The sequence below is a fragment of the Xenopus laevis genome, chromosome 6L, assembly GCF_017654675.1.
Source record: "Xenopus laevis strain J_2021 chromosome 6L, Xenopus_laevis_v10.1, whole genome shotgun sequence".
In the NCBI taxonomy this organism is placed as follows: Eukaryota; Metazoa; Chordata; class Amphibia; order Anura; family Pipidae; genus Xenopus; species Xenopus laevis.
This window is the reverse complement of record NC_054381.1, coordinates 124,559,488-124,577,988: the sequence shown is the minus strand read 5'-3', so window position 1 is coordinate 124,577,988 and position 18,501 is coordinate 124,559,488. Positions and strand designations below refer to the sequence as shown.

The following is an 18,501-nucleotide window of genomic DNA, read 5'->3' as shown; positions in this document are numbered from 1 at the left end:
TGTTGAAAAATCAAAAAAGTGTATTGAAGAAAAGTATGTACAACCAACATGACGTTTCTCAAGGCAACCACACCTTTCAATTAGTGTGCTATATATAGCCAATCAATTTATTACAGCAAACCAGTGTTCATATATTCAGGAGACAACAGCAAAGTGATTGGTGCACCATGAGCATCATCAAATGATGTTTCAATTATGCATATTAAAGGCTAAATTTAAAAGATTTTTTAAAAGAAATTTAAATATACAATACCCAAGTACTTCCTCAATACAGACAAAAATGTGAACAAAACGTTGCTTTTTTAAAGAATGTTTATCAGTGTGTGTGTTTTGTATTTATGAGCATCTGTATGTTTGTTTTGTAAAGAATGAGCATGAGAAAACAATTTAAACGGGTAGTTTATTTACCTGTCTTCAAAAGATATAGAAAAGAACAGAACAGTCTTGATTGTCTGAGCTGAGACCATAGTAGAGGCATTTATCAACCGAACAGTGCAGTGTGCAAACTTGCAACTAAGGCTACGATCATTAAAGATGATGGGGGCCCTGACAATGTTTTTGCTAGGGGACATTTAATTTGCTCCAAAGATGCACAGACATTGCAAAGCATGCTATTTCAGGGCCTTCAAAGAAAATTTAATTTGAGTAAAGCAAGGTGCATGTTGGGTGAAAAACATGCTGATTTGTGTATGAAACTTTTTAATTTATGAAGTTACATTATTTAAAGTGCAGGGCACAATGCAAAGTGCCAAAGATTGGACAATCCACAAATCTGCAATGTTTTTGTGATTTTTGACTTTGCCCCACTTTAATTACCATAGCCAGAATGGAGCACAAAGGCCTGTGATTCTCCATGAATACAGTGCTGCTTATGTTTGGCAACATTATGTTTAACTTGCAAATATTCACTAGTGTGCATTACCTTACACTGGATTCTTAATCTGGTGCAATATGTAGATTGTAAGGTGGTAAATAGAGGGTTCTGCTGCAAATTGCACCCACCACTGCTTCCTAATTGACCTCCTAGTTAGGGGGTGGAATGGGGGAGTGCAACAATATCCAGAAGGAAGTGCTGTGCCTTGTGTCCACTAATGCTTCTTATACTTGTGTATCTGAATGATGTACAAGCTTCTCATAGGTGGCAGGATAAGAGTACCAATAGCACTGCAATGGCCCAGATGCAAGTGATGTGCAAATGAGCACTAAGGGGCATGAATTTGCATCCCTTTGTTCTTTTGCACTTGTGCCCGGGGCTACAGAAAACTTCCCCCTTTGAGTCCAACTATTTTTACTATTTAATTGCTAATGGGTTTTTCAATATACTCAAGGTATTTTGTTACCAGCCCTGAAAACTAGGTAGCGTAAACAATTATATCCAATGACAAGTGTATTCAAAATATTGAATTAAAAAGTCACCAACAGTGTTTGTGGATCAGCATTGTTTTTCAAAAATGAAATGCAGGAATAAGACAAGTCTTTTGCACAGAATTAGTAAACGATAACATTTTGAAATGTGACAAAAACACAGGACACACATCCACACATAATAACAAGTTCTATTTTTCTGAATGTTTGTCAATAGACTCCTCAATCTAAAAAATGTGTAGTCGGCAGTAAATTACAGATATTTATTTGGTGTATTTATTTGTCCACTGCAGTTTAAGAAAGAGATTTTTCATTCTTTGCAATAATAAAGACAAGGAGCAGGCTTTGCTCTTTGCTGGTATTTGACATTCCACTAGGAATTAAATAGTAATAGAAGCTGGGAGGGGGGGGGCAGGCAGAGATTAAACAAGAGTTTTGTGCAGTTAGCAGATTTTGCATTGCTGTTTGCGAATAACATGCCTGGGGATACTGCCTTTATAATTTTCTACTTTTGTTGTTCCCTTTCCCTCTGTTTAGGAAACAGGACAAAGAAAAAAAAGTTCTCTGACGCCAGTAGATGGCGCTGCTTTGGTCAACATGGATTCAGTGTGTCTTTTAAATGCATGCACATTCATATACATAGATACACACATACACACACGCCGTGTCCCTCCTCCTCCTCCTCCGAGCACAGGGCTGACAACAGACAGACCCCCATTCTGCTGCCTTTTCCCTACAGCAGAACAACAATACTACAAGTTAACTAATTGCTTAGCAGGACAAAATCAGAGGCAAGGAATCCAGCAGCAGGACTACAAAGATCTGTGGAATAACTACTTTGTTACCTTCCTGACTTACTCTGTTACAGGGTTGCTTACAGCCGGTTTTATTGCTGCAGGCTGTTTGCTGCTTGCTGCTGCTGCTGCCTTTTGGAGGAGTTTATTTTCACTTGAGATATATTTGGGGTTTGTGTCTTAACCACAAACGGATGTGAAGGAGAAAGGTGTTTCTGTGCAAGCTGAAATACCTCTTGCTACTTCTTTCAGCCAGCAGGGTTCTGGGTTTTCCTTTCAGCTTGTTGGACATAACATAAGAGAGGAATTGCTTGATGTGTACAGTGAAATGGATGTAAGATTTTATCCACCACCAGCACAGTCTGCTGCAGCCTCTGATGTTCCTTGCCTGGGACCTTCTTCTTGCTTGGACCCCTACTACTGTAACAAGGTGATTCATGTTCTTACTTCTGAATTGTAGTTTATTGTCCTGTCCTGCTTTCCTTTCCAATTGCATGAGCACATCCCTTGCCGTCTGAGTGTCGAGCACTGCACATTGCAGCAGAGAGACAATGATTTTAATGCTGCTGTCTCTGCGCCGTGCAAATGATATGTTTCATGCTCAGTGCGTGGGGCTATTGCAAACTGTATTCAGTGCTGCTTTATGTTAAACCCCATTTGTGGCATATAAACAGTTAACAGGCAGCATCCATCCACCAGCTGGGTTACTGGGGTAGCACAATTCATAAACCTATGTCATCTGATCACTTTCTGGCAGTGAAAGGATGTACATTTTATATTCTGAGTATGTGTATGGAAAGCAACCCATGCTACGGAAATAACTCGCTATTAAATAGGAAAGTGATGACTTTTTTTTATCATTATGTGCACACTTAGTCTCTGCACTGGGCAGGTGCCTTGTTTAACTGAGGTGGCAAGGCCAACTTGTCAGTGACTGGAGTTACTGCTTGTAGTTGTAGAGTTCAGAGAGCGACCACATGACCTGTGATGTTTCAATCAAGCCATTTCCCATTAATGGCAGCAATTTGGCTGGGCTCACACATGGGGCAGGAGACAGAAGTTGAGTGACCCCCCTCTACCCTTTGCTTTTGAACATTTGGGATTCTCTCCTATTTTAAATAGCATGGAAGCAGCACCCTGACCTGAAGCTTGCGCATGAAGTTTAGCATCATTTGCGTTGCCACCTGTATTATTTATTTATATTTCTTTTATCAAAGATGCATTGAGAACATTATTTAAAGGTTTTAATTGTCAAGAAAGGACTGAAACGTTGGCTATCCATGCTTCACTAAATATATCCGTTTGTTTTCAAGAATATCCTGGTGTTGCTGGTTCTTTTCTGGAAAGTATATGCAAGCCTTAACTGTGCAACTGGGTGATGTTGGGAAGCGGTGGGCCACCCATTTCACATATATATATATATACTGTATTTGATGATTTTAGTAGAGACTGCCAGTGTGTTAGTGTATTATGTTAAAGCAACTTCATATTGTGCATATAAATGTGTACCTGATCAAACCATATGGTAAAACCAACTTGTACTGGTTGATTCTGCCAAAGAAACAGCAACTGTTTGTTTAAAGTCAGTGCATATACATTTTCCTTTGGATAGCATTGAATAGCACGGGAGAGCTGAATCCTGCATACATATACATTTTCCTTTGGATAGCATTGAACAGCACGGGAGAGCTGAATCCTGCATATACATTTTTCTTTGGATCGCACTGGAAAGCATGGGAGAGCTGAATATGTCTATGGCAGGGGTGCCCAAAAGGTAGATCGGGGTCTGCCAGCAGATCTTTAGCTGGTGATAAGTAGATCTCAAGACACTGTCAACACCTTCTGTTTCATTCTTTTTATTCAGATATTTATTCTGTTAAGGTTACGTTAGAAATAGTTGTTTCTTAAATAAAATAAATAATTCAATTGTTAAATATAGCAATATAACTTTTCCCGTAAATCAATATAATGTTTAAGTGATATTTTCCATGGAACAAAATGCTAGCAATGTTTTTATGGATGTAGATCATAATGGGAAAACATCACGAAAAGTAGACCCCGCATTAGTAAATTGTGGGCACTCCTGGTCTATGGTCTTGGCTGCCAGAGGATGATGGGACTTTTAGTCCATTAACAGCTGGAGTGCTTCAGGTTAGACATTCATGTGCTTAGTATAGTAGTGTTGGGTAATAGTTTGCCACTTATTATCCCTTGACGTTTTTGCATTTTTCCTTAGCTACTGTTCACTTCTCTTTGCAGAACCATTTGTGGTTACTTTAAGGAGATTCATGATTTCTTGGTAATTTTAACTTTATAGTTAGCTAGATTATTTTCATAGGATGGAAAGGCATTTTTATTCTTGGTCCCCACACAGATGAGAGCAAGCTTTTCTTTTCAACCAAACCATACAGTGTATACAACTACATGTTTAAATTGATTAACGACTTCCAGACAATAGAGTTAGTGCCTAAATCAAGACAATGACTGAATGAGCACTTCCCTTTACAAAGAATAAGACCTCATTATGAGGCGCTTGGTGGAGCAGAGTAAGGAAGAAAGAATAAATTGCTTATACCTTGCAGATTGTTGTCACTGTTGGAAACAGTGCACCCTGGCTTTAGCAACAATGTTTATGCTCATTAGTTAATGTACACAGTAAATACAACACCATCACCATCAACTGGGATTTTTTTTACATGAAAACAATATCTAGCCATAATCAAATCCGAAAGGTTTCGGCGGTTAACCTCTACTAATCAGGTGGACTTTAGTGCAAATGGTCTTAATAGCAGATTGTATCTGCTCTGCTCTATGTGATTACATGCTCAGCACAGATTTTTCTTCAAACCAACAATATATGATCTAAATGGAGCTGTTCTAGATTTTGGTAAACAGCAGTGAGACAAATATTTGTATCTCTATAGATGTGCATGTGTAAATATTTAATAAGGTTGCGTTATTAACTGATATGTTTAATAACACTAAACAAAAGCTTGTGTTGAAGCTGCATTTTATCAATTGCTATAACGTCTATAAATCTTTCGCCAAGATAAGTTCAAAATACAACTTTTCAGCAAGTTACTCTGAATGGGCATCCTAACCAAATTTAAAGTAGTGATTAAAACCACATTAGTTTTGCTTGCCTTCCAGATGTATTTATTTGTATTGCCTGCATGCTTAGCGTTCAGGAGAATCAGCTGAATATTTTCGGGTCATTTATTTCATTTTACTAATGTAGGCCTTTTAAATTCATGATTGATTTAAACACGATAAAACAAGCCACCTATATACAGCATTTTGTCATTATTTAAATAAAATGCTGGATATTTGCCCATATCTAGTAGGTACAACAAAGACACATTTGTTTATATTTGGTAGGAAATAAAAATTGAGTTTCAACTAAATTCCAGCCTTATTTGTGACGAGAGTGAAAAAAGAATTCCTACCCTACAATTTCTAATGCAAAAAGCCAAGATAAATACATTTGTCTTACATGGCTTGATAAATATTTTGCTATTTGGCAGTCACTGTTATGAGCTGTAGAGAGATCTAAAGGCAGGCAGGACAAACAGATTTAGACACCACACTCTCAGTGTTCCATAGCTGGAGGGGTAGCTGTCAGACGTTTGTTCAGCTATCAAATAGCAACCACTAATCAATACAAGGCTACTTTAAACATCATGTTCCATAGTAACTGAGTTAACAATAAATCCAAAAGAGTGATTGACAAAGCCAAGAGATTATTGGGCTGCATGTAGCAGATCTGCTCTGATTTCTTTTTTAACCAAACTTTGTTTTTAATATATTTTATTTTAAAATCTTACCCCCAAAAAAAGGAGGAGTGCTACGTTCGTAGTCATTGTACAACATTTTCATGCATTATGAAATGCTTGCTCACGTAAAAAAAACAAAACAATGATAGCTGTATAATGATATTTTGACACTTCTAGCAGATGTTAGCCTCACTGATGAGAAGGAACCTGACCCCTGCCATCAGTAGGAGAGAAAATAATGGCCTGCAATGTTCCCTATGGTGAGCCTGAAACAAATGTGCGCTACATATTGTGTTCTTGGGAAAATGAAGTCTACAACCCCTTCACTTTATACACATACAGATATTTTACCTCTCAGGGTAATGAAAGCATGTGGTGATGTATCTAAAGATTGCAGAGCAAAGAGCCTAACTGGAGCAGCAGTTCCTCTCAACTGATTTATCCTAGAGGTGTCCAACCAGGCTCTTTCCAACTGTTGTTGATATTATAAGTGAAAGTATTCTGCGGTCAGGGCATGCTGGGACTTGTAGTTTAACAACTTGGGAAGCGTCCATGTTTTAGTTTGTTATATAGATGGTTTTTAGCACACTACAGTGAAAATTAATGCACATCATTCTATACAAATGACTTGTGTTCAGGATTCACAATTCCCTTTGCATATGTGTGACCTGAGTTTAATAGTGATGAAGAGCTCTTAAAATTGCCTTTCACTGATTCTTTTCTGTCTTAGCCTAAGCCCAATGTTTATTTGGAGCTGAATTGCCTGTTTGCTTTCAAATCAACACCAACAATAAGCATGATTCCAATTTATTCAAATCAGCTATGAACCAAATGACAGTTGATTTACAGATAATGTAATTTGATTTCTGCTGAGTTCCCAGAAATATGTTCTGTGTGATTTGAAATCATCGGGAACTGCACTGCTGTGACTGCAGCATCCAATTATTCTAAGCCTTCCATCAAGGCCATCTATGTTTTCCGTACTTTTGCTTCCCTTTCCAAAACATGCTATTATGTTGTCGGGTGCACTGTGCATTTAAGATATTACCTTTCATAGATGAATGGAGTGAATGTATAAGTATCCAATTATTGAAAATGTGTGCCCTTCACTTGCACAGCATCAATGGGTACGTATAGCTACAAACTATCATTCTTTTTTATTGCCCACAAATGCCTTAGAAAAGAACATTTTATGGGCTTGCAAATCTAATTAGCTGTTACTCATTCATCCATGCAAGCAACTAGACATAGCCAGAGGTTCAGGCATTTCTTAAATGTACAATATGCTTTAAGAAATACATTTTGCACACAGTCTATTCATAAAAGTGTGACCAGAAGGAAAAACAACAACAAAAAATAGTCATAAAATAAACCGACTATTTATAAAACTATGTTATAAGCAAAATCTAAACACAAATAACTGAAGAACGCTGAGATTTCAATTTCTGTAATTCTGTTTGTGTAATCAAGTGCTAAGCTGAAGTTTGCCTGTTTATAAATTTCAGAATAATACAGAAAATAACACCAGTATTTCACACACCACTCAAACTGTGGGGAAAAATCAGGTTATTTACTCTTGCTTTACACACTATACAGCTTTTTAAAACCAAGTTTAGGGGTACATTCATTTTTACTTGGCATAACATGCCTTGTCATTTGTTTTGTTATAATGTTTTTGTTGTCTTTTTCACACTTTTATAAATAGATCCTCTCTATAAACATGTGGACACTTAGGGGCCGATTCACTAACTTCGAGTGAAGGATTCGAGGTTAAAAAACTTCGAATTTCGAAGTTTTTTTTTTGGGCTACTTCGACCATCGAATGGGCTACTTCGACCTTCGACTACGACTAATCCTTCGATCGTTCGATCGTACTATCTGCGCTAAATCCTTCGACTTCGATATTCGAAGTCGAAGGATTTTAGTTCCTAGTCGAATATCGAGGGTTAATTAACCCTCGATATTCGACCCTTAGTGAATCGGCCCCTTAGTACACATTTGTTTCATGTCTTTTAGAGATGTATTTTTAGAGTTGACACTTGCAAAACTTAATAACTGGTTTGCGTATACAATTTAGAAGCAGCTGAAAATTAACTGACATCATGGAAAAACACTAGTGGTGCAGAACCATTAGACAATCTTAATGTTTTGGGTAACGTGACATGACTTTAGTGACCAATTAGAATGTTATATCCAGGATATCCAGAAAACCCAGGGGCCGACGCATTCCATATAATAGATCTTTGTACTATATTTGGTATAAGTACTGTGTGTTGCAGATTTTCTTAAACTGGATCTGCAACTGGTAGCATTAACATGTTATGCTCACTTACTGTATGTTTTTGACCAAAGCCTTTGAAAATGCCTTTTGGTTCATTAGCAGCCATCAGTATGGTTAGCAATATGCCCCCAATGTATGTTAGCAACACCTCAAATCTGACTGTTTCCTAATTTGTTCTAAACTGGTTGAAAAAGCTGCTCTGATTTTTGCACTTGCATGCCCCATTCATTTAAATGGATTTCACCAAGTCCAGGGTGGTGTAAAATAATGGCCTACATACACTTTGATCTGTCATTAGCACTGGAGCTTTTAGAAATGGATAGTGATGGGCGAATTTGTCTCATTTGCGAAACGGGCGAAAAATTTGTGAAACGCATTGAAGTCAATGGGCTTCAAAGTTATTTTGACGCATGTCAATTTCGACGCCTGTGACAATTTTTGTTTGCAAGCCTATTTTGTCCAAATGCATGAAAGTCTATGGGCATTCCGAATAATTTTGATGCACACGGCTATTCTGACGCGTGGCAAAATTTTTTTGACATGCCGGATTTTTCCAAATTTATTCGCTGGCGGTGAAACACGGAAATTCGCTGCAAATTTGGAGCCTGGCGAATTTATTTGCCCATCACTAGAAATTGAACACATGCAATAAAAAAAACTTGCTATTATTTTGGCTATTTTATAGGAAACACTAATTTATAAATTCTAATAAAAGAAAAAAGGTTTTACGCTGAACTCAAATCCAAATGGAGGCAGCTCTCAGTAGTGTAGAATCCTCAGCTTCATACACACCAACCTATAAATGCTTAAAAAGAAAAAGAGAGCGCACAAGGGAAAACTCCCATAGTGTATCACCAATATTATAGTTGCAAGGTTTTAAAATCCTGATACCACTTAGCAGGGAATGTGAGTAATATGTATCAAGTAAAGGTCCATCACAGTGTTCCCCCTCCTGCCTATATACTCACAGGCACAGTGTTGAGAGTTGCTTCTCAAAATACAATTTGATCCTACAGTGTTTCAGCAATTGCAACCCATTTAGTCGGTGTGTGAGAAAACAATAGAAGATACCATTGTGCATTAAAGCTTTTAATGATGTATAAATAGTAAAAACAAATATCTACTCACAAAGTGGATAAAAGAACGAGCAGTGGAAAAATCAAAGGAGAAGACACTGAAATTTATAAATATCAGTTTGGCACTTTTTGCAGCTCCAAAATGAACAATGCATTTTCATAAATAAGATCCTTAGCCTGTAACTTTTGTAGGGCATGAACTTATGGAGCCTAAGAAATGAAGAAATGTCTGTGAAACCTAAGAAATGTCTGTGACAAATGCTATGGATAATCATCAGTGGAACTACATACGGGGTCTATTTATCATGCTGTGTAAAAAGTGGAGTGAAATATTACCGGTGATGTTGCTCATAACAACCAATCAGATCTTTGCTTTTGTGTTATAACTGTTGAAATCTAAAGGCTGATTTGTTGCTCTGGGCAACATCACCGATAATGTTTCACTCCACTTTTTACACAGCATGATAAATAGGCTTCATAGGGTGCAGGTTATTGGAAAGTGCCCCATACAGAAATGTGAACTGTTCTGCTCTGTTATACAGTGTAGCAAGGCCTCACATCTGTAAATCATAATTTTACCAAAAGACATAGGTTAAATTGCACTACTGTATGTTGGCTATTTTAAAGAATAAATATGATATTACAACTGGATATAGTGTAATTATGCAGCAATTATAGCCAGTACAATGTAATTTAAGTTCTCCCGTGCATAGTAACCACATGCCTACACGTTCCCTTCTTGGGCATTAGGCACTAAATCCCATTTTTGAATCTGATGAATTTGAGCTGAAATTGTACCACTTTTTTTGGCCATCACATATCATAGTCCCTGGCCAATACCTTGGACTTATCATAGCATTATATTATTTATAATGTTAAAAAAAAAAAACCCCCATCAGCAAACATTCAATAACATAGACAAACATACTGAGCTGATAGCAGTACTATTGGGATTTTGTCTGGAATAAAATAGAGTATGTGATACTTTGGTAAAATGCATGTATTTTCCTGTTATGCATGGGTCATATTATCATTTTAGGATAATTCAACAAGTTTAGGTAGCAGTATCGGCCCTGATATCATGGGATTTAGACTACGTAACTAAATTCACACAATTAAGTGTAGCATGTAACAGTTTCACTATTTTTGAATCATTTTTACTTTAGAATACCATATAAACATGAGCTAAACGATTAGATTTTAAAGCAGAATTGCTCATTAGATTCCAATTACAGACCACTTCTTATCTTGTTGGGGTTCTTTCAGGCCTCAGATTCATATTTGTGTTGAGGCCACAAAGGCGCTGGACTAGGGTGGCAAAATATTAGGGGGTGACATGGTACCCAGAAACTTTCCAGGGAACACTGTGGGTCACAGCTCCCCAGCGCTCTCGTGCTGGTGCACATGCTCGCTTGCGGGGAGTATGCAGGCGGGTGCTAGGACCGCGTGGCCAGGGGCCAGGACCGTGCAGCCTCCGCCCACTAGATCCAGTGCTAGGTTCTTTAATGTTACTAACTTTGTGAAGTTAGGGATGTGGTTTTATACAAATGGCTAAGCTTATGGGTCATTGAAAATCATCAAAAGCAGAATCAAAAAAAGCTGTTAAAAAAGGGGAAATTATTACTGATTTGCAGTGCACTCATTTCTATGCTTTCATATAATGTGAATAACATTGATTGTGCAAATTAAGCAGCATACAATTTTACTGTTAAAGGGTTGTGTGGCATTGGGCTGGTTCAGAAGCAAAATATATCAAAATATAAAGTATGTCTAGCCTAATTCCTTGTTGAACTTTAGTTATGTTCAAGGTATCTATTAGAGTTAAATCTAAAGTCATTTTTACATGCATATCATGAACTGGATGAATAAAAACACTGCCAATAGTCTTAAAAACCAAAGTTGCTGCTTTTACATTTTTTCTGTTGGTAGCTTATTGAACCAGCTGAGCCATTTACTTAATCATGCTCTGCAATGTACACATATTATAAACTAACATAAGCTACATAAGATACCTTCAGTGACTGAGACTAAATCTGTATTGCAATAGTGATTCCTCAAGATTGAGATTATTACATGAGGTAAGCTTCAATAGTGTGTCACGCGAGGTCCTTAGTGCTGAGTAAAGTGGGAAATCAATGGCCAATGTCTTGTATTCCAGCCTCAACCCTTACTTGCTGTTCTGATATATAACAGTGCCATTATGTTAGCTGACAAGGACACAATGAACAGCAAACTGAGTGCTAAATAGGATATAGGTTAACAAAAACACAAGCAGAGCTGAGTAAGTATTCATATACCTACCTGTTACAAACCTACATGTGGTGTACCTGTATACACCAACGTTGCACCCGTGAAGGGGTTCTGTGTGTGTGGAGTAGGGTTATCAAATAGCATTATCTAAGTTTGTCTCTCTCTAGTGACCCATTTTCGTCCATTATTTTAACTCCACTATATCATATAAGGTAAAATGTTTTTTGGTTGGGACTGGATAAAAAAAAAAAAACATCATTACACTTTTATTTCTAATAATAATGAATACATTGAAGCAAAGGCCCAACATACCTCACATGTGGCTCTTTGAAAGTTGCCTGTATGTTGTGCTATTTTTGTGGCTTCTACAGAGCACAGTTTTAATGTATTTACAGTGACATACTTCCTGGTTTAAGGCAGGGTGCTGCCAGAGGAAGGAAGTGCTTCAGAAAAGGGAATTTTGGGCAATGTAATCTATCTTCCATCTAGGTGAACTCTATGTGGGAAAAGGGCTGTAATAACAATAACATAATTGGTGAAATAGTTTCTGTTTTCCTATTCCATTGACTTGCTATACCCTTCCTAATATAAACAGAGTGTTTTTCAATGTTTCAAACTCACAGGTACAAGTGAAGGGAGAGATGATGGAATCCGCAGAAAACGGAAATGTCTTATTTCATCTTTATTGTTGGTCTCACAGCCCTTCCCCTAAACAAAGTGTCCTCTAGATTTAAGACAGGCTAGATTTCCCAGAATGCCTTTTCAGCACTGGCGTTCTCCAGTAGCAACCTGCCTGAAATGAAGAATACGTTCCCATATGCTTTTTAAAAGTCACAAAAAAAAAAAGCTCAACAAGCAAGCATCCTTGTAAGGGGGCTAATTGTTATAAGATAAACAGTCTAGATTAAGGGGCAGATTTATCAAGGGTCAAATGTCGAGTTGATGGGAGTTATTTTAAACTCCCATGAATTTGAAATTCAAATAAAAAAAGACCAACCAAAATGTATTAAAAAAATTGAATATTTCAACTGCGGGTGAATAGGCTTTATTTGAATCCTTTGATTCAAATTTGGAATGTCTTCAATCGAATTTGAATCAAATGATTTCCAAAAAACGTTGATTTTTCAAAGTCCACCAAATGACTCAAGCAGGTTCTAGGAGGTCCCCCATAGGCTAAAACAGCAATTCGGCAGGTTTTAGATGGCGAATTGTCGAAATCAATGTTTTAAAGAGACAGTACATGGTAAATATTCGATATTCGAATAGTCACATTTTTTTTTCAAATATGATAGCCGAAGTACACTTAAAATCTTTAAAATCTAATTTTAAAATTTGATTTTTCAATACGACCCTTGATAAATCTGCCCCAAACAGTCTAGATAAGTGAATAATATAGAGAGAGTGGCAAATTATCAAACATGGTGAAATGTAGCAATGGTACTCTGTATAACAATGTTGTAGAGTGACACAGAGGGTGGATTACATCATGGTACTCCGTGTATGTACCTGTAAACATTATATACAGTTCAGGAGAGCTGCAAGAAATCGCTGGGACATTACAGAACATGGTGCTTAATGGCATTGTACCCTAGACAGTTGTGCTCATCTTTGAAGAGAAGCGCCAGTCCAGGTTCTAATGTTAGCAGTTAGATATTTTCTGGGAGGTGCCTAATACTGGTACACAGTCCGGCCCGGGTCAGACAGGTTCAGGCTGGCAAATTGCCCCCAATGATGGATCAAACATAAATGGTGGGTCATCCCCCAGTGTTTATGTCATATAGGCATAGCAGTATCTGGGGCTACTGCTGGAGCAAATGGAAATTCATCTCTAGGAGCCCCATTTATTAAAGGTTGAATTTTAGTGGTATTAGAGCTTTTTGAAACCACAATTAAAATCTATTTCTCTAAAATCGCAATTTTTTGGACAATTACTAGCAGAATAAAATAGAACAACCTCTAAAAGTCTTAATGGCTAAAAAAGGTTCAATCGGATCAGCACAGCTCCCATTGACTTCTATGGGACTTTGACTGTTTTTACTTGAAGTTTTCTATTAGATTTTGTTTTGGTTTTTATACTTAATCTAAAATGTTTATAGTTTAGAGAATTTCAGCAGGGGGCAGGGTTGGAATGCTGATTACAAGATTACAAATATATGAATATATTATATTAGCTACCCTGCTCTTTTTCTGGGGTTATCTGCGGGATCTGTAAGAAATTAGCCTATTTATACACTTACTATCATTCAGGATGGTTTTCAGGGATATCAAGATCCTAAACTAATCAACTGCCTAGGATTCCCCTTTAGGGACAGGACCTGCACTTTTAAAACCAATTACAGTCCTTTTGTTTACTGAAGTCTTCTCTTCAGCAAATATGGCAAACACAACTAAACATGAACTTAAATCATTAAAATGCAGTATATATACACTATGTTCATGGCAGCCAGAGAAATACAACTCTGCAAATTGAAGGGCATATTAATGGTATTTTTATTACTCGATTTAAAGTGGCATCTGCACCACACTCTTGTAAAATGGATTTTCTCTGAAACTAACTGCTGATATTTCACTTTTCTGTCTATTATATTTTTGCATGAAACACATTTTCATTCACACCTCAGTTGCTGTGCGAAGCATGTTATACATATCTGGGGTAAGATGAAATGTTTGATTCTGATTTAAACCAACTTCTATTGCATCAATAACCTTATCTGATCTGAAGATTTCTTCATAGCAGTAATTTAATGGTTTCAGCTTTTTCCCAATATGATATACAGTGTTTTAATCTTCAGGCTTTTAGCATCCAAGGTCTTTTTTTTATCCAATGTTTGATTTGTTTTATTTGCGCCTAAAGTTAAAAGTGTCCAGTTTTCTAAACATTTAATGCTTAAAAAATTAAGTTGGAGGTTGAGAGTTTAATTTCTCCTCCGAATACTCCATTAATATTGTGCCATAACAAGCTAATTATCTATACATATGTCTTATCCAATAGAGGGAATCTGTCACATTCCCTTAGCTTTTGGATCACTGAATTAAGACCACTCTGCTTCTCTTTTATGGTGGAAATGTTTTATAAAGCACAGCATGGATGTATTTATGGATCTAAGCTTCTAAAACTGTTATTTGCATCTTGAGGCCTTGGCCTGTATCCTAAAAGGCTTAAGCAGGGACTCTGCTGTGGATGCTATTGATATTTAAAGTATTTGATCAAGGATATCCTAGTAACAACTGGCATTGTGAAATTGCTTCTGTGCAGGAATAAATGTTGCTATTCTGAATTAGATCTAGCTGGTGTGTGTATGAGTATATGTGTTTACAAGCGCTTCTTTATATTCAACAAGAACACAGAATAACCTCCAATGAGTCGGCAGGTTATTTATTAAGGACTAAATAAAATATCCAAATGTGTGTCGAACCTGCGTACTTAGTCTTTTTTTTATTTGTTGATCTAAGGATTACTGCCTTATACATTATTTAAACCTTGATCTGGTTTCGTCCCTCAAAAACCTTGAATACAAAATGATGACATTCTTTTCGCTAAAAGAATATATTTCACCATTTGACAGATGCAGTCATGACCATTATTAATAAAAAACCTCTTCACAGTGGAAGCTTAATATCAAAGCTAATGATTTATTTTATGTTAATGACTTTCTGCTAGAGCATAAAAGACTGCTCATAATGGACTTTCTGTGCTGTGTTCAGTTACTAAGGCTAATGGGGTAATCTTTTCTTTCCCAGATTCGAGCTTTTGAAGTAAATCACGCTGTTACTTTTACTAGCTTAGTTTTTGAATTTTATGGCAGAATCCTGATTTAAAGTTTGTTGTCGGTTTAATTACAATTTAAAAGTGCATATTCAATAAGCAGTGCCAGGATATTCTAATCCGTTCATAAAACTCAACTGAAGGGCAAAATTTTGTTCGTTTTCTTATTTGTAAACTTTGGAGTGGCTTACAGACCTTATACTTACACAATTCATCCAAAACAATATATTCCTGAATATTTTGTCATATAAAGTTCACCTAATGTGTTAATCAGGAATAGTGGTAAATAATATCTTCTATCTTTCTCCTGTGTTGCCTATAAAAAGCTATTATATTCATGGCAGCAATTCAGGTACAGCTGCTGTGTGTTAATAATACCTTATTAGTCCCACCAATAAGCACAACAAAGGTCATCCCCTTAAAGAAGCTATATCACCTATTTTCATTTCTCTTTACTGTATGTGCTCAATTATGTGCAATTAGGGTCAGCTGGTAGCTATTAAAATAATAATAATTGATTTATAATTTATGACCTGCAAGTATTACTGTAAGACAATGTGTAACTGTGTGACTGCATGAACAATTTAGGCTTTTCATCTGAGGAAGATCAAGATGCATCCATCTTGGAATTAGCATATTCCCAACAAGACTATCAACCCTAACAATTTAACAGCTTCCTTTTTACTATTATAAAATGTGAGTTTTTGGTATGCAAATTCTGCAACTCTATCACCTTTGTAAAAAGCTACATAACATTAGTGATGGGCGAATTTATTCGGCAGGCGCGAATTCGCGGCGAATTTGCGCGATTCGCCGCCAGCGAATAAATACGCAAAACTCCTGCGAAAATTCGCGGCAAAAATTCGCCGGGCGCCGGCGTCAAAAACGAGACGCCGGCGCCGTTTCGCAAATTTTTCGCCGTTTCGCGCAAATTCACCCATCACTACATAACATGTATGTATTCGCTTAAATGGGCAGTACTGCTGGTTGCACCCACCACCCATTAAAAATCCACTTATACATGCTTGATGGCACATTTTTGCGCACTAGCAATGGGAACTGTAATGGTAACTCAAACTGGTGTAAGCTTATGCTTTCTAACAGTTTTTTTATTTTAGTAAGTTGCAAACAACCTATCATTTACTCAGCCACTAATAATGTATTTTCCTACATCTAGTCTGTAATACATATAGAATTGATACATCGTTTACTTAAATGAAATGGCCAGCAAACTCAGTACAGGTATTGGATCCATTATATGTAAACCTGCTATTGAGATAATTCCAAATTACAGAAAGGCTATCTGCCATAGACTCTATTTTATAATAATACTAGGGATGCACCGAATCCACTATTTTGGATTCGGCCAAACCTCCGAATCCTTCGCGAAAGATTCGGCCGAATACCAAAATGAATCCGAATCCTAATTTGCATATGCTAATTAGGGGTGGGAAGGGGAAAATGTTTTTACTTCCTTGTTTTGTGACAATAAGTCACACGATTTACCTCCCCGCCCCTCAGATTTGGTTCGGCTGGGCAGAAGGATTCGGCCGAATCCGAATCCTGCTGAAAAAGGGCGAATCCTGGCCGAATCTCGAACCGAATCCTGGATTCAGTGCATCCCTAAATAATACAATTACAATTTTTACTTTTTCTCTATAATAATAAAATAATGCATTGTATTTTAACCCAACTAAGAAATACAGTGAAACCTCAATTTTACATCCCCTGATTTTAAGTTTCCCCTCATTTTACTTTGTTGTTTTGTGCTCCCACCTATATATTATGCATAATACATTTCCCTTATTTTACATTTTCTTGGATTTTACACCATTTTATAATGGGTCCTCTGAAAATGTAAAATTGGGGTTCTACTGTAATTAATCCTTATTGTTTGCAAAACAATCCTATTGGGTGTAATTCATTTTTTCATTTTTTTTTTTAGTAGACTTAAGGTAGGGAGACCCACATTACAAAAAGACTCCTTATCCGCAAAACCCCAGGTTCGAGGCATTCTGGATGTTGAGTTCTATTTATTTATCCACTTCGTGATGCTGGACCTGGTATGAATTTGAATGGGGTTCTTTATAATACAGCAGCACATGAGCATTCAAAGAGGAGCTCTCTGTGCAAATGACTGCAAGGAGTTTTAGAACAGAAGGTAATTGCCCTTTGGTGGGTAATCAAGCTACTAAAGTATTTTTGACCAGGTATAGGCTTTAGGAACTTGATTGTACATATATAGCATACCACATAAATTTGCTTATTATCCAATTGGGGAGAAGAGTGACTCTGGATTATTTGAGCACAAAACATCAGTCTGGGGTTTGAGCAGTTACTACCATCAAGAATGTCACTACAGGTATGGGATCCGTTATCCGGAAACCCGTTGTCCAGAAAGTTCTGAATTACAGAATGAACATCTCCCATAGACTCCATTATAATCAAATAATCCAAATTTTTAAAAAATATTTCCTTTTTCTCTGAAATAACAAAACAGTAGCTTGTACTTGATCCAAACTAAGATATAATGAATCCTTATTGGAAGCACAACCAGCCTCTTGGGTTTAGTTAATGTTTACATGATTTTCTAGTAGACTTAAGCTATGAAGATCCAAATTACAGAAAAATCCATTATCTGGAAATCCCCAGGTCCCAAGCATTCTGGGTAAAAGGTCCCATACCTGTACTAGATTCAGGTTGCAGTAGATCAAGACTTTATAAATTAAGCACGTTTTATTGATCTACTTGTGCACTGTGTCACTATGTTTACTATATGCATCTTTAAAGCCTGCTTCATCTGTATTTCCTTTTATAGGTATGTGTATCTGTATACTGGTCCCCTTCTGCAATGGTATATGTGATCATTTAAAAATAAAATAAACACAGATGCATGACATTCAGTAAACATGTTTAATTAAAAGTCTCAGGGTGGCATGTAAAGAACCCATGCTTAAATAACAGTTGCCAAGGTTGCCACACGGTAGGCAAATGACACCAAAACAAGTTGTGTCTAGAAGGATAGGAATAGTGTTATATGTGACTATGACAGAATAATGGTAAAACACCTGTTCCTTTATTTCACTTTAAGGGGCCGATTTATCAAAGGTCGAATGTTAGGTTTTTTTGTACATCAAATGAACTCGAATGACCTCAAAACTCGAATGGTATCTTATTTAAGAAAAAACCCTAACAT

The 18,501-nt window shown here is 36.9% G+C and overlaps 1 protein-coding gene across 4 annotated transcripts in view; it reads left to right on the top strand.

Annotated features, from left to right (window-relative positions):
• The first annotated feature begins 1,998 nt into the window (after nucleotides 1-1,998).
• tox.L (thymocyte selection associated high mobility group box L homeolog) overlaps nucleotides 1,999-18,501 on the top strand; it is a 153,079-nt gene continuing 136,576 nt past the window's right edge. For 3 of the 4 annotated variants that reach the window (XM_041566435.1, XM_041566436.1, XM_018268020.2), the window contains exon 1: nucleotides 1,999-2,589. In XM_041566435.1, the coding sequence (XP_041422369.1) occupies nucleotides 2,488-2,589 (102 nt within the window). In that variant the 5' untranslated portion in view covers nucleotides 1,999-2,487. The remainder of the gene's footprint in view (nucleotides 2,590-18,501) is intronic. The other variant, XM_041566437.1, reaches the window with a different exon arrangement.